At 40.9% G+C, this 24,245-nt stretch overlaps 1 protein-coding gene across 1 annotated transcript in view; it reads left to right on the top strand.

Moving 5' to 3' along the window:
* Window positions 1-9,844, top strand: part of COMMD10 (COMM domain containing 10) — a 104,302-nt gene extending 94,458 nt beyond the window's left edge. Inside the window, exons 6-7 of the mRNA XM_026052835.1 lie at window positions 8,576-8,635; window positions 9,272-9,844. Coding sequence (XP_025908620.1) covers window positions 8,576-8,635; window positions 9,272-9,310 — 99 coding nt within the window. The 3' untranslated portion in view covers window positions 9,311-9,844. The remainder of the gene's footprint in view (window positions 1-8,575; window positions 8,636-9,271) is intronic.
* Window positions 9,845-24,245: the final 14,401 nt, after the last annotated feature.

Below are 24,245 nucleotides of genomic sequence, written 5' to 3'. Positions count from 1 at the left end.
GGAAGGGAAGGGAAGGGAAGGGAAGGGAAGGGAAGGGAAGGGAAGGGAAGGGAAGGGAAGGGAAGGGAAGGGAAGAAACATTTGTTTTCTTTCTAACTTGCAGTCAGTGAAGAGTCAATCTTGATTTGATCAAATCAAGAGGTAACCAGAAAAGGTCACCCTTTTTTTTCTTAAAACCTTGATAAAAATGAGAAACATTTCTGCCTAACCTGAAAACCTTTGCTTTTGAGGCCCCCTCCAGCAGCTGTTGAGGCGGCGCTGTTCCCAGTTACCGGAGGGAGGCTGGTGTTGGGTTGTGTCGGCGCTGCCTTTCTGGCCACCCCAGCATCAGCACAGGCCGGAGCCAGTTGTGTGGCCCCGGGGGAAGGCCTTGGTGAGGCTGCTTCTAGCGAGGAGGTACTGGCCTCAAGTCCAGTATTGATTGTAATTAGTGCGTGTTACAGCAGAAACTGTCCATCTGCTCCATTTCTCAAAATATGGAAGGAATAGTCGGCAGTTTCTTAAGGCTTTCCATGGAAGTGCTGTCTGCCAGGAGCTCTGCCTCTGATCCCCGAGGGCCAGGCTGCTGGTTAACACTGCTGTTTTCCCCACGGCTTTGCGGGTGCTTTTGGCACCCAGCGTGTGGGTGCAGGCAGCCTTAGCTGCTGGAGCTTCTGCCCAGGGGTCCAAGAGGGGCTTGCCCAGAGCCACGGACACCCTTCCGGCACAACAAAACACGCGTCTTCTCCTTGCCTGCCTGCCCGGCAGAATGCAAATTGATGTTAGCCCCAAAAGAGAGAAAAAAAACTAATTTACAAATCATCTAATCTGGGTGCTTTGCAAATGATGAGGCGTTTTTCTCAGGAAGGATGTTTTCACATCGGTTACATTGATTTCACTGGGGTCTGAGTTTCCTTAGATACTTCCTCTTGCTGCTGGTGTCTTTTATCCAACCTCTTTTCTTGTGTCTCAGTAGAAAGAGGCTTCAGGTTTTCTGGTGGCAAAGAAAGGCTTTTTGTGGTAAAACTTTTTTTTTCTGGTAGGACTCTCTTTTTCTTGTTTTTCTTTCTCCAGGAAGAAAATGGTCTCAAATGACAGTCCTTACATGACAGTCCTGATGGAAATAAATCAAACACAGAATTGGAATTGCTTGTTTGGTTTGGCCTGTTCACGAACGGAATTTATGCATTCTGTAGTTTCTGTGCCAAACACTTTGGGTCATAATGTGAACAATAAAAAACAAAACAAAACAAAAAAACAAAAAAAAAAAAAAAAGAAAAAAAAATTTCTTCAAAGCAGTAAAATACTGGTCAAAAATAGTTCTGAATGAAGAAGAAAGAAGAAAATGAATATTCCAGTTATTTTAAGCTACATGGTACATAACAATATGCAGCATATTCAGATATGCTTGTCTTCCCCCAAACCCTTTTCTCCATACCTGATATAGGGATATTTAATAGGAAGTGGGAATGTATTTGGTTTGAATTTTTAATCAAGTTGTCCTTCAAAGTCCTTTTTGCAATAGTAGGAGTATAGTAAAGTAAGCAAAATTAGGTAAGAGAGAAAATAGGAATGTTGATACTGATAGGATCTGTCAGGATTCCTGACATTCTAGGTGAGTGTGTAAAGACCTTTCAGCAAATGAAAGGAACATTTTTCAAATACATCTTTCTGTGGATATTTTTTTTGCCATTGCAGCTGTACTTTGCTATGGAATTCTAAAATTACAGTGATCCACATTGGGATTTAAAGTGATATTGATTAATCTTGTGTGGAGACTGACGCAGAATCAACGAATTGTGTGCACTGTATATAGTAGTCTTCAAAAAAAGGAAGGACAAGTGAGGATATTTATGTGACATATGGAACAGGCATAGGAGAAAGTCAGACTCTCATGAGTCATAATGAATCTTCCGTGAGCCCTTGTTTTTTATATGTAGATCATAAAGGGCGGAAGTCAATACAATGCACTTATAGGCATTATCACCCACTTTTACCGAAAGGGTATTTGTTCACTGTGATATTTTTGTAAAAATATATTTAACATAACATTTATACTGAAATGGCAATGCTGCAGCTCTTTATTTCTGTCTTTTTAAAGAGTTTTCTGTGCAAAATAATTATTAAAAAAACCCACATCCTAACTGGATGTTGTTTATGGAAATTTAAGTTCTTAGTCTATTCGAGGCAAAGGAAAATTCTGCCTGCATATAGTTATTTGCCAAGATGTTTTACTGTCACCCCTTTGGTTATCAGGGTGGTATTTACTCTGAGTTGAGGTGCTGAGGTGAAAACTGTAGTCTTTTGTTTCCCATAGGATTCTACCTTACGGTAGTCCTGTTTTTTAAAATCATTTTTCTCCTGTGCTATGAAGAAAGGCATCTGCCTGCTCTAGTGTTCTGCGGTCTTCTCAGCCTGAGAGGTCTTTCAGGGAGTTATATATCATCTGTCATCTGCAGGTTTGCACCAGTTCAGCCAGCCATTACTGGATACTTGTGTGAGGGTGGGAAAAAACAGGAGAGAAAATAGAAATGACTGATGTTTCTAGCTGGAAGTGCATGGGGCATTTCTGCAGGCCTCCAAGTTCCTGTGAAGTCTGCTGGCTCCCTGTCACGTGGGGAAATGAGTGTGTTACAGATATTTTCCATGAATGCGTCCTTAGATTATCTCGTGTCTGCTGAAATAAGATGATCTATATGTATCTCCAATTCCCTTATTTTCAGAAATATGTTGATTAGATCTTTGGAATCAGCAGAGAGGCTCAGGTAGGGAGCTATCTTATACATTGCAAAGGGAGGAAAGACATCCTTAGTATGCTGCTGAGCTTGACCTCCCTGAAGACATCAAGGAATTTGAATACCTGAAGTCTATATTAAAAAAAGAGCAACAACAACAACAACAAAAACATATCTGAAAATGGAAAATGTAGTTCATGTACAAACTGAATCTTAATATCTAGATCAGGAAAAGAGGGAGTTAGTATGAAAGATGTTGCACACTGCCACTTGAAAATGCATGTAATTCAGTTATAAGGCAAGGGAGTATTTTTCCTCAAAGGAAATAATTACTTGGTATTGCAAATGGAAATACACTTGGAAGAAGAATTAAATTTGAAGGTCAGATTCTTTGATGAAATGAAAGAACTGTAACTTGGAATATACTTAACTTGATTTTAACTCCCCATGTTCCGGGGCTGAATTACGTCCATCTATTGCTGTAAGAATCTAGGAAGGTCTTAATTGCCAGCTCTGATGTTCAGAAAGATAAGGAGCAGGTGTGCCTTAATGTGATGCTGGTCTGTTTTAACACATCTGTTTTTCTTACCATGCTGCAGTTTTCTTCCTGTCCGAGCAGCTTCAACATGCAGATAAATTTTGTGGGAGAAAACTTCTGACCCTCTTCCCATCTGTCTGGGCCGGGGCAAATGCCGCCCTCCCCAGGGCCCAAGGAAGTTTCACGGAAGTCTGATCCGATGTAGCACCAGCATGGACAGGTCCCCAGGGAAGCAGAGGCTGCGCAGAGTCGACTGGGGCCCATTCGGGAATGTATCTGAGTTTGGCCCTAAACTTACTAGTTTAATTATCCATATCCTTTCATTGTTTCTGGGAACATAAAGATATCTAGCAGGAATACATTGGAAAATGAAAAGTAAATATGAAAAATGGTAGCTCTTAAACCTAATTTGGAAGCGTTGAAGGTGGCATTAAAGGCCCTTTTAGAACATAAAGACATTGGAATTTTTCTTGCTTGCGGTTAGTTACCCTTAACAAACCTCACTGAATATACTGTAATTTTTTTACATGTACTTAGTCATATAGCATTAGCATTATCAGTAGACATTTAGATTTACAAACCAGCCTGTCCCTCCATCTGTTTGCTTCAGAGTACTTGCCATTTATTTTGCAATGTAGTAAAAGTAGTTATAGCTTTGCAGTTGAGAACTGTTACAGCAATATCAATTTTTCATGTTCCAGTTAACTTTAAATGTGGAAGTTTGCCTGTTATTTATAACTCTTAGTATGCGTGTGGGGTGGAGGAGTTAAGTGTGTGGAATGAGGCTGGGCAATAAATAAGATTGCAAAACCCTGTCATTACTAATAAAGCCTTCTGCAGTAGTATAGTAAAAATAGAAATATCTAGTGCATAGGGTTAAAAAAAAAAACCCTGATTATAATCATGAATTTGCCTCTCTTTTCTGCAGTATTTTAAGTAGACTTTTTTTTTGCATGGTTTACACAGAAACATTTTGCAGCAAGAAGGTGTCCGTGTTTAATTTTTTTTCCAGGTTTATAGGAAGTTGGAGACTCTGCTTTACATCTTGTGTAGCTGAATCTGTGTCAGCCAGGCTGACAATTATGTTCAGCTAAAAGTTGACTTAATTATCATCTGATAGGCTTAGCCTTAAATATCCATTAAGCAGTTGTGTGGTCATTTTTGTAGACTTATCCGTACATTCAGGATGGGTTTTTTAGATAGGGCAGTGTTTTAATGTTGACTAAGAGCCAGCAGATTTTACCCTTGTTTCCTGTTCTTACCTCCTCCCTAATCAAAGATTTTATTTTTGAACTGCTTCATTGTAGACTGGTGAAGATGCTATGCTTTTATAAATGGTCCTGGTGGTAAATGGGGGGATAGGGTAGAAGAGAAAACAACCTCAAACAATTAAACTTAGTAGGTTTTCACAGAAATTCTTCAGAGAATATAAATTGTACATGGATACCTCTTTGGAATGAGAGAAGCATCAGAATGAAACAGTATTCCACTTAGATATCTGAAGGCAAAATATCATTAAAATTTCAGCTTAACACTTAAACGTGTATTCAGTAGTGTTATGTGGCCAAATATGCTAAATCATATAATTCAGAAAACTTTCTGCTATATTCTTTGAAACAGATCCAGCAATTATGTTAAATCTGCCTTGTGCAAAGCGTTCAATCAGTACAGCTGTTGCCAGTGTTGCCACTGAGCTTAAGAGCAACTTTGTTTAGCTGAAAATGCTGCAAACCACCTCTTTAGCTGTGCTAGTTAATGAACACATCACTACAGTGCAACACCAACACTTACGGAATATAGATTCAGACAAACAGCCTGTCTCCATGTTTTCTGGACTGTTCCGGAGAATAAATGTCAGGTATTTCAGAGATGTCCTACCCTGATAAGAATAACATCTCTCCACAGATATGTTTTTCAGGTGCTGTGAAGCTGTCACTCTCAAGGGCAAAGCTTTTGAAAGGAGAAGCCGGGGCTTTTACAGCCCCAGGGCCAAAGTTTGGGATCTGCTTGGAAAAGGGATTCCCATTCCATGAGTGTAAGAATAGGATTGAAATGTGAAGCTTGCCTGAGTTGTCTTTCACAGGGGGATGGTGATAGCAAAGAGAAAACCAGGTGAAGGAAATGAAGGAAAGGACAGACTGAAGGTGAAGAGCAGAAGGGGAGGAAATAGAAAAGAGGAAGAGCAGATGTTGCACTTGATGGAAGGAGGAAAGAAGATAAATGTCCAGCAGTTTACTTTGTTCTTATCTATATTTGGGAAATTCTTACTATGTCAGAGACAGGATCAAAAACTTATATGTGTACATAAGAAGGCAGCTTTACTTTCTCTAAATAGACTGAGACTCTCTTTGCATATGGTAACATTTAATTAAGTCAGTGAGCTGAAAGTGGTTATTCTTATGTCTTATGCTTTAGTCATAATATAGTTGAAAAAAAAGATTGCTGTTTGTAATTTTGAATACTTATCTGAGCAAAATTCCATAAAATAAATGAGGAATTTTGACTACTCTGGGGGCTGTAGCTATATTCTATCTCTGCCATGCTTTTTTTCAGTACTATTTTAATGATTCATTAAAGAACAGAATTGTAACCTAGTCTGGTGATGCAGTATGTTTGAATTTTGCCTGTTGTATTTAACTGCTTATGTTCATACAGAGTATGGAAAGTAAGGAACAAGGGATATGTCAGCTAAAAATGTGCGGCCGGTCGGTTGGCTGAGGCTGCGTTTTTCTTGTAGAGACCTAGTTTGGATATTATGGCTTTGTGACCTAAATAGGAAACCCTAATTGTGTAATAATGATTGCTGGGCACCTTTCTGAAGGCCTTGGTATCAGTAAGAAACATGTTATTGTAAAAATACCGTATTTAACTGGTGTCACACTTGGTCACAGTTCTTTGTGGCACTCAGCTCTCAGCTAACGGGCTGTAGTATCCGTGCAGTACAATATAGTTTATACCACGTTTTTCCACACAAACAATTCTGTCTTAGCAGAGGATTGTGCAGATGTACAACATGCTTTATAAAAGATTATCTTATATTTATATCCTCTCTCTCATCAAAACCCCTAAAAAAAGCAAAAACCTAATCTGGCACAAGATTTTAGCCTGCTTGCTTTCTTTTGGATCTCCACAGACGTATGCCTGCCATAAGGGAACACAAATTTTGTCTGAGTTATCAAACTGCGACTCTTAAGTGGTAATGGGAAAAAGAGATTTCTGTTAATAAATGCATGCTGATTTTTTTGTTTTTGCAGGAGAAAAGGAACCTGAATTAAGGGAACACACTTTTTTCACATGCCTTCCCTAACTTGGTATCTTTAAGTAACTAGTGTGCTTAGAGGAAAGTATGTGAGCTATGTGTTTCAGTTGTTGTGTGAATGTGTGAAATCAAATGCATGTGCTCATCTCAGATGGTCTCGCTGATGTATCAAACTCTGATAAGGGAGGTTTGGTGAAGCAGCCGTGCTTGGTCAGAGGTGCTGGACACAAGCTGCCCCGCTGCTGCAGGGCCAGGTGCTGCTCAAGCTGCTGCTTCTCACCCCATCAGTCTCTGCTGACAGTCTCCATGCAGGAGATGACACTAACTTTATTCATTGTCACCAATATACCTTGAGATATCTGATATCTTCCCTTTGGCTTAATCCTTCTCTCTTCAGTTTTGATTATTGCCATTCACACAAGCACTGAGATCCTGCTGGAATTGCAAATGCCTAAGCTTTGCTCTGAATTGGTAGATGCACTTGCTGTTAATGCATCTTGTCTTTCCTCTACCTCTACTTTTTCTAAAGAAACTGCTTGTTTGCTCTCTCTTGGTTTCTTAGCTGATAGAATGCTTTTACAAATGCCTTTCCTTCCCTGTCACAGCATTATGCTCTTTGGAGGCAGGATCGGTTGGATCATGGCAAAGAGAACTGCTGGTCTGGTAGTTTTAGTTTGCATTCACCCTCCACTTCCCAGAATTGCATTGTTCCTTCCCAGAGGGGGAAGATTTGTCTGTCATACAAATCACTGGTCCTTTTCTAGGCTTTTGTAGCCTTCCTGAAATTACTGGAAAGTTTCCCTCCTTTCCGCGGAGAAGGGAGGAGGAATTGCTCCAGACAGGCTGGCCCCAGTCATTTTATCCCTTTCCTGTGTCTTATAATTCGTTTTTGGAATAAACATCAGACAGTACCTATTCCGAGTTCCCAGGACTTGCAGGGCTTTTGTGAGCTCCTAGCACCGAGCTCAGCAGCATTTTTTGACTTAAGTCCAGACTTGCATCAGTGCTGCCGTACACAGAATCTGGCCCCTGGCTTTGTCTGTATGCTAATTTGCTAATTTAAGCTGAGTTGTTAACAAACCTTTTTTACTGATTTAAGTGGTATGCCAGGCTGGTACCAGTTTAACAAAATCCTCTCAACTGATGCTACTTTTGTGAGTAGACGCGTCCACAGACTCGGTTTTCACAGAGCTTTGTTAGTGTTTATGGAAGTGCAACTGTCATCCTCAGGAACGCCTCCAAGCCTTGGAAAGTCTAGCAGCAACACAGGAGACGTGCAGTAGTAGTCAGAAAATTTGCTTGAAAGGAAGTGAAATGGCAAAGCAAGGAGTAAGACTTGAAACAGTTTGAATAGATTGGAACTATCATCAAAATAACTGGCAGACATTAAACTACCTGTTTCGTGTAAGCAAGTTAAGTGGGATAGAAATTTTAATTTAACCCCCTTCCTTACAGACATCAGCGTATGCATGCAGAGGATTATTACCACCATCTGTTATATCCACAGTAGTTTCCATCAATGGTGTTATTTTGCTTTTTTCAGTGTTTAAGCACTGCTTTGAAACTGTTGTGTTAATTGTTAACTTTGGCTGAATCTGTGCTTAAGTGCCTGTAGCAATCGCAGCGTGCTAAGATCATAACTGTTAGATTAATGAATGGCAGGATTAGCTCTGTGCTGGTGCAGGACATTAATGGCTGTGCAGTTCCATCAAATACACTCCTGACATTGGCTTAATATAATATTTACCAGCTCCTGAATGGACTGCTGAGAAAGAGGAATATATACTTTTGTTTTTATCTACGATTTAAAAATAAGGCAACAAGGTCACTGTTATAGGTCATTTTATTATCAAAACTGCAGCAAGGGAATAGATGTATCTTTGAACTTGTTTTCTTCACTAAAATGAAGTATGGATATAAAAGGGACGTCATGGTCATTGGAAAGAAAACGGTGTCTTGCAAACATTTTATCTCCCATGTAGTAAACTCACATCCTGAAATAGTTCTAGTTGCTCAAAGAGGGGAAAAGGTACCTTTATTACGTCATTTCTTCTTCCTTTGCAGAACTTGAAGAAAGTGTTGGCGGAATTTAGCCATCAGGAGCTGTTTGAGTTCTATAACAAGGTCAGTATATTTTACAGTACTATACCTTCTATGTACACACTGCATGCTGCTCAGTAGGAAGCATTGCCTGCATGAATTACATCTAATGAAAGTGGAAGGAAAATGGATCCAGTTTTAATTAAAGATCTTGGATTAGTCTGGTCATTTAAAGCATTCTCAGAGAGAGTTTTGTGCATTCAGAGGTGGAATATGCTGAGATGGGGGGTTTGGATCATTCTGGGCATATCTGGCTGAGATCTGGAAGGCTGATGATTAACAGCAAGCCCTTTGGAAGAGCTCTGTCTTCGAATTCTGCCTGCAGTCAAAATGCCAGGCTCATAATCCAGTCAAAATGAACTATTTTGAATTATTTTTTTTCCTTTGTGCATTGGAAATTTACAGTAAAACAGTTGTGCGTGTTAAAAAAAAAGTATTTAAACAACTAATTCTTTAAAATCTGAATATGTAAACTGCAGCAATGAATTCTAATAGTTTCATGTAAAAACAAATATTCATTAGTACAGGATTTCGTATTAATGTATGAATAGATTTAGTATGCACAGTTGACACTGGAATGCAAGTTTTTTGCTGTTTGCATGTTTCTAAACAACATTTTATGAGTGAGGGTTTTTTCTCTCTTTTTGTCCCTTTAAATAGCTGGAGACTATACAAGCACAGCTGGATTCCCTTACGTGATGTTTTTGAAGACTTATTTCTCCATCACACTCCTGCCACCTCATTATTTTGAATTGAAGATAGATTGCCAAGCTGTGTTTGCTGAAGGATTCAGTACTCTGCTTCCTGTAAAATTATATGGCTTATCTCCTTTTGGACCAGCACCATTAGCCACGAGAGGGTTTTGTTAAGAGTTCTGAGGGTTTGAATGGACTTTCTCTTGCTTTTCTGAGCATTTGTGAAGAATAGTTATACTTGCAGAAAGAACAAGAATGCTGTCCTGCTTCAGAGATTCCTTTTTTTGTCTTGTTACATGTGATATTTGCTTCCAATGGAAATTTGTATACTAATGAGGGACCAGGAATAAAATTTATCTCTTAGACATCAAAGCAATATAGAACTTTAGTATAACATTAGTAATAAAATATGTAGCTAATGAAATCTCTGTCTTTTTGAACTGTTATTTACATGATTGATAGTGCTTATTGTAAATTTGTCAAATTAAATTCAGAATATAACATTGATTGTTTTAGTTTAGATAATTTTAATTATATTTCATTACTTTTATTCTTTGCTTTTATTTCGCTAAATAATCACATCATCACTGATTTCAGTCTTTGCTTTTGTCCCTGAGAATAAGTATGGTTTCTGAGCACTATATGTGTGCCAATAAATCGTAAGTTAATAATAAGTTAATAATAAGTGTATAACTGTTGGGAGAAAACTCAGAGCATATAACAAGGAGCACTGACAGTAAGATAATCAGATTCCTGAACGCTATTTGTTGATCCTTCCTACTATTTTCTAGCACTGTTTTTCTAGCTAAAAAGAAGAAATAAAGCATAGTGGCTAAAAGGCCACGTTAGTCATATTTTCACACATTAACTCCAGATGAATAGAAGTTCATGAACATCGTGGGAAGGTAAAAGTCTTAGTTCTTGCTCTTGGCCAGTCGTTGACAGGCAAGTTTGTTGCTGAACCTTAATAATGGGCACAGAACATGACTCTTCTGCTCTGGGCTAATAGAAGATGAAAGGAGGTAAAAATCCTCATTATTAGCATGTTTTTCTTTCTACCTAAGGGATTCTTTGAACAAGTTTTTTTTGCTTTCAGATTCTCCAAATGGGGATAGCTAATACCCAAGCAGCATAGGGTCAGTTCTGTTTTGACATTTCTTTGCTCTTTAAACAAGACTTAAGTGTAGCCAAAAGCATGTTCTGAGTAACTGGTGTTCTCTTGTGCTTGATTTCCAGTTTGTTGCCTTTGGAGGGTTGTTTCATTTTTGTTTTATTAGGGATTGTGCTGTCAACCAAAGAAAAGGTTTACAGCATTTGAAAAAGTTGTAAGATAATAGAAAAGATAAAGTCATGAACCACCTAGATGCAATATATGAGTTAAATGCATCAAATGGGAGAAAAAAGGATTTATCTTTTTTCTTAACTGAAATACCATGTGATTATGTACCACTAATGCAGGGTAACATTATTACCCTGTGAGAAGGAAAAAGTAAGTAACTATTGCACAGCATAAGCTTACACCCTGTACACCCTGTGAAGTTGGATGTCAAATATCAAGGCTTGGATCAAGCAAATGTGTGAGGAAAAACTAAGAGAGCTGGGCCTGTTTAGCCTGGAGAAGAGAGGATTAAGAGCAGATCTGATCAATATGCACAAATACTTGAGGGGAGGATGTAGGGAGGAAGGGGCTAAACGCTTCTCAGTGGTGGCCGGTGATAGGACAAGGGCCAATGACTATAAGTTGAAACACAAGAAGTTCCATATGGCTCCATATGAGGAAGAACTTCTTCCTATGAGGGTTACAGAGCCCGGGCACAGGCTGCCCAGGGAGGCTGTGGAGTCTCCTTCTCTGGAGATCTTCCAAACCCGCCTGGATGCCGCCCTGTGCCCCGTGCTCTGGGTGTCCCTGCTGGAGCACGGGGTTGGACTGGATGATCTCTAGGGGTCCCCTCCAACCTCCACCATTCTCTGATTCTGTGATGTAAATGTGTGAGTGTGTGTGTGTGAACATATATAGATGGATAAAAATATATATTCATAAATATATTGACAGGGATATAACACTCCCAGACAACTCGGTCTCACTGTGCAGCGGCAGCTCGCTGGCTCTCTGTAAGCTGCATTGGTTGGTGGGTATCTGCAGGTGATCGCATCCCTGTCATAGCCTCTGCAGGCCTCACCTGTATCCTGCCTGACAGCAGCACTTCTCTGCACATTGATTACTCAAATCCTCCATCCAGACAGGTGGCAAATGTCAAAACTTTCCACTGTCTCTGGATCTCTCTAATTGTCTTTGAGTTCATCTCAAATATTCCCTAGTCAGTCTCACCATGCTTGAAAACGCTACATTTTTGTCAGATTTTGATGTAATGTCACTTTGGTCAGTTTTGAATTATTTTCCCCTCACAGAGTGAGATTATATATTAAAAGTTTCTCAGGAACTTAAGGAAAAATTTCTTAATAGTGAGGGTGACAGAGCCCTGGAACAGGTTGCCAAGAGTTGTGGAGTCTTCTTCTCTGGAGATCTTCAAAACCCGCTTGGACGCAGCCCTGTGCCCCGTGCTCTAGGTGACCCTGCGTGTTCAGGGGGGTTGGCCTGGGTGACCTCTGATGTCCCTTCCAACCTTGGGCATTTTATGATTCTATAGTCTTTTAACCACTTTGAATAGTAGGATCTAGGAATACCTCAGCTATTGCTGACAACATCCTGGCTGGCATGGTTTGGGTTGACTGAATACAGGTAGCCTAAGAATCACAGTACTGAATCAGCATTGATGGGAATTAAGTAAAATACCACGCAAAAACAAATCAATAAATGAATCCAACTTTTAGTCTGAAATCATGAGTCTAGATGAAATGCTGAAAAACTGATGTTCACTTGTCTAAACTGAGGTATCCAGTGCCATCTGAGGAGCTTTGGGGTATCCAGCCAGCCTTCAGCTGCTGCCCCAGAAACGTTCAAGTCTGGCAGATCCTGTATCATACCCAGGATGGGACTGGCAGAAGCATCTAGAGCATCTGTCAACATAAATGATCCTAAATGTGTTCAGGCAGCTGTATCCTACCGCAGTGCCTGCTTCCGAGAGCGCATGTCTGGCACTGGGGAGACTTACACGTGTCTTATGCTCCTGGTTTTGACTCTGCTGCAGCGAGTAGCTAGCTACCTGTTACCAGTTTGTGATGTTGGTGCTTCCAGTAGCAGGCCTGTGGGGTGGCTGTGGGGTGGGAGCACCACGTGCAGGCATATACGTAGCGCTTGAGTCACATCGCTTTCCAGGCTTGCCTAGTTTGAATCTGCTTCGTGTCATAATTCCGTCAGTGATGGCTTGCCTAAGTTTTGCTTCTATGGACTGAGCAGTTTTAGTTAGAAAAACCGCCTTGATAGTTAAGTTGTGGATTCTGTAGCATTCCCATGGCACAATATGATATTGCTGTGGAGTGCTCTCCCCTGGTCCCCTGGGAACCATAAGCCAAGTCTGAAGCAAGTGGGCGACTTTTCTTGGTGTATAGAGGGCACACAAAGGCACGTGTTTGAGAGTAGGAGGGAGACTGGTTTGTGTGTATGAGGTATAGCCAGTGAATGACGAATCTGAGGGGAAAGAGTGAAGGCAGGTCCAATTTAGCATGTGAGCAACACTGGACAAATTAGTAGTGATACTGGTGAAAATGGAAGAAAAAAGAGCAGTCAGAGAAGAAACTGAAAGTTCAGTGTGGGAAAGTTCAGTATGTTTTCAGTGGGAAAAAGAGGGAAGAGGATAGAATAGTGGGCATTTCAGAATATTTCAGAATATTTCAGAATATTTAAGGTTGGAAGGGACCTCTACAGATCATCTAGTCCAACCTTCCTGCTCAAGCAGGCACACCTACAGCATGTGGCACAGGGCGGCATCCAGGCGGGTTTTGAAGACCTCCAGAGTAGGAGACTCCACAACCTCCCTGGGCAGCCTGTTCCACTGCTCTGTCACCCTAACAGTAAAGAAGTTGCTCCTCACCTGGAGACGGAACTTCTTATGCTTCAGTTTGTGGCCATTACCCCTCGTCCTATCGCTGGCCACCAGTGAGAACAGCCTGTCCCCTTCCTCCCTGCATTCTCCCTTCCTGAACTTATACATATTAATCATATCCCCTCTGAGCCGTCTCTTCTCCAGAGAAAACAGGCCCAGCTCGCTCAGCCTCTCTTCATACGAGAGATGTTCCATTCCCTTAATCATCCTGGTTGCCCTTCTCTGGACCCTCTCCAGAAGCTCCACGTCCCTCCTATACTGGGGTGCCCAGAACTGCACACAGTACTCCAGGTGCGGCCTCACCAGAGCTGAGGAGAGGGGCAGAATCACCTCCCTTGATCTGCTGGCAACACTCCTCCTGATGCAGCCAGGATCCCATTGGCCTTCTTGGCCACGAGGGCACACTGCTCACTCATGGTTAACTTAGTGTCAACCAGGACTCCCAGGTCCCTCTCCGTGGAGGTGCTTTCCAGCAGGTCTACCCCTAATCTGTCCTGGTGCCTGGGGTTATTCCTGCCCAGGTGCAGGACCTTGCACTTGTCCTTGTTGAACCTCATGAGGTTCCTCTCTGCCCAGCTCTCCAGCCTGTCCAGGTCCCTCTGGATGGCAGCACAGCCCTCCGGAGTGTCGGCCACTCCACCCAGCTTGGTGTCATCAGCTAACTTGCTCAGGGTGCCCTCTGTGCCTTCGTCCAGGTCATTGATGAACAAATTGAATCATTCCCAAGGATATTCCCAAAACTGAAATATGGAAGTTGGAAACAGATGAGGAAGGAACACTGGAAAGACAGCAAAAATATATATGTGAAGAAAGTATTAGGCAAAAGGATGAAAAACACTGGGCAGTTTAGCAAGAAAAGTGTTATATAGTAGGGAAGAAATGCAAAAAAAACCAACAAAGAGGCCTTGCTAGAAAGCAAACCACAGCTAAACTGAAAATTGTGTCCAGTAGTATCTCTGTATCTAGTCTTTTGAACCAACTGGTAGTTCTCAGCTTATGTTCAATTTCAGCCAAAATTAAGTAAGCGTATGATAAGAAAAATAAAAAATCTAGCTTCAGTAGAAAATAGCAGTCAAATAAATGCGGAAAAAAAGGTAAAAGAAAAAAACACTAAAACCTAAAGAAAATAAGCATCAACAGGCTTTCTCATACTGCAGAATCTGTTGGTGGCCACCCTTGTGGGTAGATAAAGCAGGTACATAAAAAGGTAGATAAATTTTATGATTCCTTAAAAAGTGTTTTTCTGTGCCTTTTTATTAGATTTCTTACTGTTGCAAGCCACAGTGCCAGAGACCTAAGGGTGTGAAGTGCATTTGCTATCTTTTGTCAAGGAGCACTCAAAAATAAGTGCTTAGCTTAGAAAGACCATCTCCTATGCAGTGAAAAGCATGGGGGTTGTGCACTATTAAACAGTGATGGCACAACCTGTACCGTCTTGGAGAACAGCCTTATCAGTTATTTAAGCTCTCCTGAACAAAGACAGAAAATTGACCTATGCCAGCTCTGGCTGAGGAGCATGTCTATTCTGTTTTTATTGTCACTTTCCTGTGTTCTGTTGGAAAAGCAGTGCATGCGGGCTGCAGAAAGGAAACCTTCCTCCTGGTTGTTGCTCCCCAGGCTTGATGGGACTTTGGGAGGGGAAGTTTTTGTGTCCTAGGGGTGTCAGACATTGAGGGAAAAGCAAGCACCGGTGCAGACTGGGGAAAACGGGAGATCTACCAACAGCAGAGACTTAGACTCAGTGGACATAGGTCAGTTGAGATGGACAGGAAGACACTTTCAGGAATAAGAAAGGATTTAGTCTGTTCATATCCTCAACAGAGTGAATATACCAGGTTGGGTATATTCACAAAGTATGCACTGAGAAAGTGCGTGCTGTGAGGTTTTCAAGGTTGTGCATTCTAATAAAACATAGTTTTGAAGGGTAAAAGCCTTGGGAGTGTTGAGCTCAGGCAGAAAAGAGGTATGTCTCCATCTGTGGTAAATTCTGGCTGCTTGCAAAGCTTCAGTCTGCAATACCTCTCAGGTGTGATCCAAAACTGAAATTGTCAGGGGCTTCTGGTAGTGAGGAGTGAAGGTGTTTGCAGAGATTTATTGAGCGCTAAAACGTGAAATTTGAATAGGTAAAATTCACTGAGTCTACTTCCGTATCTCTAGGTGCATTTTAAAAATACTGGTTTTGTTCAGACATTACAGACAGTGTCTTCCCTGATTGTACTTCTGTCAGAGCTAACATCAAAATCAGCTTCAGGTAGGCCATTGACAAAAGAAGGATATTTTTTTTTTCTTGGTTTGGGTGTAAACAAACATCAGTGTTACTTTGACATGAAGACTCAAAGTTCAAGGCCTAACATGAAAAGCAGTGTGAGAACTACCTTGAAAAAAAAAAAGAGCAGCTACCTACTGAGAAAGTACAACGACTTGTACATCACGTAGTAAAAACAACACTAATGCATGCATGGCCATTGAATACAAGTGTGTCAAATTGTCTTTGCCTAGTTCAGCCTTAGGCATATATTTCCTGTTTCTCAACAGGATATGAAATGCCTGCAAGCTTCTTCAGAAATGAGAAGAAACAATTATCTGCTGCTTGCATTCCAGATCAACTGGAAACAGCACCACTTTTATGCATCCTGCTTCTGTTTGAAGAAAGTATTTAGAAGATAGAGGCAAATACATCTTTACTGACCCAAATTTTGTCTCATCACCAAACCTGCTTCCACTCTCCTGAGGAGGCCTTTAAATTAGCATTTAATTTCTGGGTTTGCTAACACATTAACTTTGAGTTATGACTTGCAGCTTCATTTGCCTCACCTTCCAAGATGTGACTTTAAAGGCTCTGAAGTCTTGATCCTTCAAAGCATGAAGAATTTTATATCTTAAGCTGGTGAAAGGAAAGACAGTGATTACTGTGGCAAAATGAAAGCAGCAAAAACTCCCCTTCACACTGTTCTGAGCAATTGTTCCATCTCCTATTCTTTGAGCAGCAACATCAGCATCAGTAACATTTCACTTTGGGGCTCTATTGGCAGTTCATATCTTCAAAAATTATGAATTCTCTTGTAATATGATAAAGAAGTGTCAGTTGGAGCTGAATAGTGTCTATTGTCCCCTTAAAAATCTCACTTTTTTATGACCCTAGTATAGTAACAGCATCATATTTGGCTTATCAAAGGGAGATGATGTGAAGAATTCCTCTTTTCTAAGGATCAGGCAGATTGTCCTTGCAAGTAACAGTGACATAACTAGGTGGATGAACTAGGATGATAATCTATTTAATAGTATTATCTAATATCTGATACACTGTTGACAATGTTTCATAAACTGATGAGATGCTTTTGTCTGTAACTCTTGTATTAAGTGTTTTTTAATTTCTATAATAATTAATCAATTTACTTGGATTTTTCCCTTGCCCTTTGTAATTGTGTTGATGAAACCACTTTTTATGCTATAACTTTATTGGAATTAATGTGTTTAGATGATCCCTTCATCTTGTTCTCAGAAGATGGGAGAAAATATTAATCCATTACAAGTCAGATGCTCCAGTTGTGTTAAGTTATGTATCCAGGAAGCATATATCCCTCTCACTGAAAAGCTTGTTTCCTTCCCTACTGAGGCCTACCGTCTTCGGTAAGGTTTCTTCTTTTTTTTTTTTTTTTTTTTTTTTTTTTTATCATTTGTTGAATTTATAGGAAGCCAATATGGGGCTTTACACATGTTGTAAACATTTCTGTCTAGATTGGATGTTCAGATAAGACAATTACCCTGTTGTAGCAATTCTGCACTGAGACTGGGCCACTTTTTCTTCTATTTCATTGTCTTCACGGTTAGCAGAATTGTCCTCATATGATAATAATTCTTATTTATAATTAGTTTGTGATTATAATTTGTAATTATAATTATATATAATATAAGCTGCAATTAGAATAATCGAATCATAGAATCATAGAATGCTTAAGGTTGGAAGGGACCTCACAGGTCATCCAGTCCAACCCCCCTGCTCACGCAGGGTCACCTAGAGCACGGGGCACAGGGCTGCGTCCAAGCGGGTTTGGAAGATCTCCACAGAAGGAGACTCCACAGCCTCTCTGGGCAGCCTGTGCCAGGGCTCTGTCACCCTCACTGTCAAGAAATGTTTCCTTAAGTTCCTGTGGAACTTTTGGTGCCTCAGCTTGTGGCCGTTTCCTCTAGTCCTATCACTGGCCATCACTGAAAAGAGGCCGCCCCCTCCTCCTCACTGCCTCCCTTGAGGTATTTATAGACACTGATCAGGTCCCCCCTCAGCCTCCTCTTCTCCAGGCTGAACAGGCCCAGCTCCCTCAGCCTTTGCTCACAGGGCAGATGTTCCAGGCCCCTGATCATCCTCGTAGCCCTGCGCTGGACTCTCTCCAGCAGCTCCACATCCCTCTTGTACTGGGGAGCCCAGAACTGGACACAGTCTCCAGATGTGGCCTCACCAGGGCTGTGTACAGGGGGACGATCACCCCCTCAACCTGCTGGAGACGCTCTTCTTAACGCACCCCAGGATCCCATTGGCCTTCTTGGCCAATCCCGTTGTCCTTCTTGGCTAACAGAATTACAGCATACATTCAAGAAAAAGCAGAGAAGTGTAGTATCTGTCTCTGAGATAGCCTTTGCAAGCTCACATTCGCAGATAGCTGGCCTCTTCTGTAGAATAAGGTTTTACACATGCAAAAGTACCAGATCATCTTGTTCAAGCTTCACCTTCTGGTCATCCAGGACAAAGGGAAGGAGGTGAAGTGCTTCCTCATCAGTGCTATCAAGAATTCTCTCATCAGTCTAGGAAGTATGGGAAGGTCTGTCCAACCAGAGTTCATGGAAGAGCTTCCATGTACTGACTTTATTTCTTCCCATTCGAATCCACAAGTTCAGCAGTAGGGCAGCTCAAGTAATGTGCACTTTGCAGGCAGATCTGTGTGTGTTATAGCTGGTAGCGTGAGAATGATGCACCTTTTCCACCTTCCAGCTGTGTTTGCTTTTCTGCCTCTACAGTGGGAAGTAGTGCAGCTGTTAAAGAAAAAAAAAAAAAAAAGCAGTGGTTTGATTTAAGAAATGGTACATTTAATGTATACAGTAAGCATTTTGAGGAAGGTTTGTTTGCCTGGATTTGTTTCTATTTTTGAAGCATTTGCAGCAGCTACTGTCCACATAGGCAGCAGGAAGTGAATCTGAACAAAGCCATGTAGGGGCACAAGTAAGGGATTTTGTCTCCTGTTTCACCCACTGCTCACTGCTGAGCATTGGTGACCTCCCTAAGCAAAGAGACTTGATGTTTTCTCCTCAGATGTGTCCTTGGGCGACCTCCACCGCCTAACAGTGGAGCGGGAGAAGTTGAGAGAAGCTTATCTTCTTGAGCAGGATGTAGCCTCGCTGAGTGTGGCTACCTTAGCCCATTACTCTGCAAGGGATTAGAAAATTGTCTTCATGTCAGGCAGAACTTTGGCCCCGTTCTCCATGCATGGAGTGATGGGGCAGTACTTTGCATCACAGATAAACCCCTAATGTCTCAATCAGGAGCTACATCTTGTGACTCTTGCGTCCTGGCCCCCTCCTCATCTTCCAAAGCCTGAAGGATACCTGCCACTTAACCCATATACAACTTGTGGTAGATGCCATGACATAGGGAACTCAAAAAGGAGCTCTGTCTTCACCTCGTTAATCTCTTGCCCCATCTCACAGGCTCCATGTAGAATAAAGCTTCCAGGGAGGCCATCCCAGCCTCTCAAGTTTGAAACTGCCTTTGAGAAAGAGACAGAAAAAAAAAAAAAGCTGTATTGAGAAGAACAAGCCCAACCTTTCAGGACAGAGGGATTACTTGGCTTATTTTTGGAGCAAGATCTGAGTCCAATTTTCGAGCTGTCCAATTTCTCCTTTGCGGCAAGATAAATCATCCTCACAATCTGATTTAAGGTAACAAGAGTGAAGTGCATCAGATACATGCAGAAAAAAAATGAGACCATAAACACGAGATGATTCCTTCAGTTGTGTTCACTGACTCTCTCTTGCAGGAGTAATGGCAGTGCTCCAAATTTTTTAGAAAATCAGATATTAGACAATAATTTGAAAAAGAACTACTGAAGAGCTAAAAAGGAAAAAGATAAGTAGAGCAGAAGCTCTTTCAAGCAAGAGAGCAGATTATATCACCAAGGATCTCTGCAGGCAAATGGAGTTTTCTCAGTTCTGATTCAGGCAATACGAAGTACACCCGCTTTTATCTGCAACACTGAATAGGTGTTAAACCCAATTGGTGTCTCCTTCTAGTTCTCTTCTACAAGTGAACAGCAGTTCCTCATACCCTCTCAACCCTCGCCCCAAGAGGTACTCATAGAAAATCTGCTCATTAGTGCTCTGGATGATTAATTTGTGTCAATACTCAGAAGTGCCTGATGGCCTATCTGTATGTCAGGACTGAGCATGCAGGGCCCTGGGCATCCTTGTGCCCGGTTGGGCACTGCTTCTGCTGACAGCCCAGATGCTATGTGTGTAAAGTTGCTCTGATCATTTTAATGTTTTTCCAACAGAATAGACTATGTTTCTTAGGGTTGGCAGACCTCATTTTGGTTTGCTGAGTGTCTCTTTCTGAGAGCTGAGGCCTGTGAGTTTAAAAAGGAACCTTACACCTGAGACCAGGCAGGACTAAAATGAATATTTAGTTAAAATGGTCCAATAGGAAACAGAAGTCAAAGGTGGGGCTTACTCTAGTGGCTGGCACAGAGTCCATGGTTTAACTGCTATGTTAGATGAATAAACCGACCCCTGAGTTCTTTCCAGGAGAGCCGCGATATGGTGTTTAAATGTATCTGAGCAAAGAGGTTATGTCCCTGTGGTGTAATGATTTCAGCATCTTGCAAGAAAGGAAAGTTCCTATTAATCAACCTTATTCTGGTGTGCAAGGTCACAACGCATGAACTTGGAACCTCATTTTGCATTTCACAGTTCTGCCTACATCAAACCCAGGCAGAAGGTAGGACTGTATTTTTCATTTGTTGGAGTAGCCCCTTCATTATAGCTATCTGCAGTGAGGTAAGTTCAGTGGTTTCAAATCAGATGATAGCACCTTCAAAAGATGTGTTAGCCCACTACTGTGTGAGCGAAATGATAATAGCTTCTCCCTTAGAAAAGCAGCTCTGAAGATCTCTTTCAGTCTCTGGACAAAATATTCACATCTTCTCCTCAGATCTGCCCTGTCTGTTGGCTGTCAATACAAATGTTCGACTTTGTGCTGGCATTTCTTAAAATTATATGGTGATTTCCTTTATTTTGATAAGACCTTTTCATGGCTTCATGACCTGGCAAAGGTGATGGCGATTTCTTTGCATCCTCTTTGTCTTTTGAGAGATCCATAATTGAAAGCTGATCCCTCTTCCAACCTTGGAAACACAGTTCTGTGGTAATCCAGCTGCAATAACTCAGTGGTTATCAGCATGAGAAAGAGCAGGAAAATGTAACTGTGCAAATAATTTTTCTTTAAGTAACAAGTAAATTTGAAGCTGTTTGAAGAAAAAGGAATTAGAAATTGATTTCCAAACATTTTAGATTAACTGATTTGGTGTACAATGTATCATAATATGAAGGAAGAAAATGTGTCTTGTTTTTACTTTCAAAATATGAATCATCAGTCTCTAATGCATAGAAATAGATCTGAAACAATCTCTTGGCTAAGTCAACTGGACCAAGCCTCAGAGAGTGGGGGTATCCCCAGTCCCAGCAAGTGACTGGTCTGGGCCTGTCTGCAAGGGGCAAGCGGGCTGAAATCCTGCAGTTGTGGGTGTTATTTACCACAGCACATCTGGGAACCACACGTATGGAAAGCACAGCTACCTTTCCATAGCCTCTGGTCTCCAAGCCATCAGATTTTATAAACACAGACTGTGAGGACATTTCTAAAGTATTGATGAGAATGAAACATTCCTCTAAATCCCGAAGCAAAGTTTTGGTACTTCCTTTGGGCTTTGTGGGAACTTTACTCCAAGCTTTTTAACTTTTCTTTGATCTTTCTGTTGGCACATTCTGTCTTTTATTGCTTTTACCTGAGCTCACTGTGTGTCTTGAGCTAACCATATTTGAATCTGCCCTACAAAGCCAAGTTCTTATTAGTATTTTGTTATGTTCTCTTCCTATTTGGAATATATGTACTCTGACCACTTTTCAGAAGGATCAGGAGATGCCATTTTCCTGGCAAGGATCCTGAAAGGGAAGAACTGGACTTTTCTGTTGGTCTGCTCTTTTGAAGGACTCACAGGACTAAACACCGTTCCTGAAGGATTATCCTGTGTAAAACTGCACTGTTGTCATACTGACACCCAAGCTCAGTCCTTCTGGCCTGGGGAAGTGGCTAAATAAACCAGCCAAATGGCAGAGAAGGTCAGGAAGCAGTAAGATACAGCAAAGCTGGTTCAGAAAGAGGTTTGGTTATTAGGCAACTTTCTGGCATGAGAAAACATTGATGAAATGTCTCTGTAACATATTAAGCATATTTCTAACCCACCTTTGTTGGAAGATTAGTCCTGCTAAGAAATAAATCTTTTCATTGTTTCTTTAAACAACTGCATTTTTTTTCTTTATAGATGTTTTGCTGTATTGGCAAAAAAAAAAAAAGATTGTTTTGCTATCTGCAAATACAATCTGTTTATTTGAGTATTAATGCGTAGAAGTTTTTGATTCACTCACCTCAATTTGATTCCCTGAAAAACATACAGATCTGAGCCAATCCTAGATAATACAGAATAGTCCTATAGGTTATTTTTACCACCTGAAAAGGCTGGCAGGAGCATCATTGTCCCTACAAAGTTGAAAAATTAGTGCTTAAGAGCTTCCTATATTTAAACAAAAATTTTATAATTGAAAGGAAGAGACCAAGATGTAACACAGGTTGGCAAAAAACCCAAAATACTTGTGCACAGCTCTGAGAGGATTTACACTAGACTATGGTCCTGGCTCAGGCATTTTTGAAACACTGAAAAAGCAAACACGAATAATGGAAAATAATTATGAGTCATTCCTTTACTTCAGAGGTGATTAATGTGATACAGTCAAGTTCAATCCTCTGCAGAGATATCAGCAACGCTTTGCACTGATGTGTTTTGTAAGCATGAATTTGATCTTATTCCACAAGAGATTTTAATTTCCTGCTAAAAGGTATGGTTCATGATCGAAATGGAGATATACGTAAATTCTAGTTGCTGAGCTTGCAAGATGGATATGCTTTTTTCTCAGCATTATGTGATAAGCAAATGATAAGCGCATAGAACATCTTCAGTTTTATGATACAAATAATCCCATACTATCACTAACACGCAGAGCTGAATTAAAGTATTCTCATGGAGTATGCTGTGAAAGATCTGATAGCAACACAGTAGGTGATTGACAAGTAGGATGTGCATGTGTTCCAGAGACTGTGTTTGTACTTCCAGTTTAAAACCAGAAATTATTTGCTTACTGCTTTAAATGAAAAAAAATCAGCAGCACTCAAAAATATGCATGGATGGTATAGAGGGAATTTGTGACACTATTTCCCTGCTAAACTTTGAGGGCTTGGTGTTTTCAGGTACCATGGCTTAAAGCTAATTTGGATGTGCATATACTTAATTTTCATATAGCTAACTTGTTGCTATAATTTTAAGTCTTAGTTTTGACTTGTCTTTTTTTTTGAAATTTTTTTGTTCCATGTAAATTAGCTTAATAACTGTGTGGATACAAAAGGAGGAGGAGTGAGGAACACTGAGAAATCAGCAAGTTCTAGTGTTTCATGTGTCATAGCCAGTTATCTAAACTCACCACCAATTAGGTTACTTCTTTTGGCTGTATTATCCCTACACTTCGGAGTTTCCATCTCATGCTATGCTTGTTTGGCTTAGGAGACAGTGCAGACTGAAGCTTTCCTAAAGAATTTACAGGGAGCATCCCTAGAGGAAGCTTTCAGGTTTGCACTAACCGATGGATTTCAAGTTGAAGGCTCCCTGATGTACTGTCTCTTTGCAGTTTGGCTCTGTGTAGCTGAAAGTTCAGTTCTGCTGCTTGCAGTATTTCTTGAAGTATTTTGTAAAGTGCCTTGTGCCCTATTGTGCCTAGCATTCAAGAGACAGCAGGCTTCAGGTTGTACCTAATGAACATCAAAATAATATCAGTAATATCGGTTGTAACAAGGACAAGTTCAGACTATAGAAGTTCTTTGAAAAGAGAGCAAAGAAAACTAAAGCTTTAACATGTACACAGTACTCCCTTGCTGACGAGCAATATTGAACTCTGATCTGGCTCTGTGTAAGTTTCCCTACATACTGGCGTAATTATTTGCAGAAGACAGTTTTACTTTTAGTACCTCACTACTTCCCCTTGGTTTGTATCACCCCTTGGAGCTCAAGACTGTATTTCATCCAGTTCTTCTCCAATTTCTAATGGAAAGCATGTCCTGGCTTCTGCAAAGAGGTGTTTTGCCAGCCTGTACCCTGGCCTCAGGCTCTTCAGTCCAGTCCAAGTCAAATGTTTGATTCAGTCCTGGCTGTGCTAAGTTGGATCAGATCATTTATTGCCTTGCTCAGCTTCAGCAAATCATCCATCCATATAGTCTCTTGTTAGGACATCAGCAAAGCCCTGAGCAAACTTGCTCATCATGTGCTCTCAACAGAACACATCTATGTTGATCTAAAGTCAAAAATTCAGGTAAAATGTCATTGTCCTACCACTTAAAGCTTAATGTGGATGTTTATCTTGGCACCTAGTTTTGCCCACACAGAGCCGGTTTCTGCCCTTTCTCCTTTCATTTCCCCCATATCTGAGCAGGGAGTGTCCACAGCTATGGGCATGACGCATACAGATACATCTTTGTACTTTGTCCCGCTCTGGTGGGATGCATCTGCACCAAATTAACCACAGCAGAAGGCTTTAGCTCATTTACAGTCAGCTTGTTCCTCAGAG

Source organism: Nothoprocta perdicaria, unplaced genomic scaffold (assembly GCF_003342845.1).
Source record: "Nothoprocta perdicaria isolate Ctin4 unplaced genomic scaffold, notPer1 scaffold_92, whole genome shotgun sequence".
Taxonomy (NCBI): Eukaryota; Metazoa; Chordata; class Aves; order Tinamiformes; family Tinamidae; genus Nothoprocta; species Nothoprocta perdicaria.
Note: the sequence above shows the minus strand (reverse complement) of the source record. Positions and strands in the feature narration are given on the sequence as shown.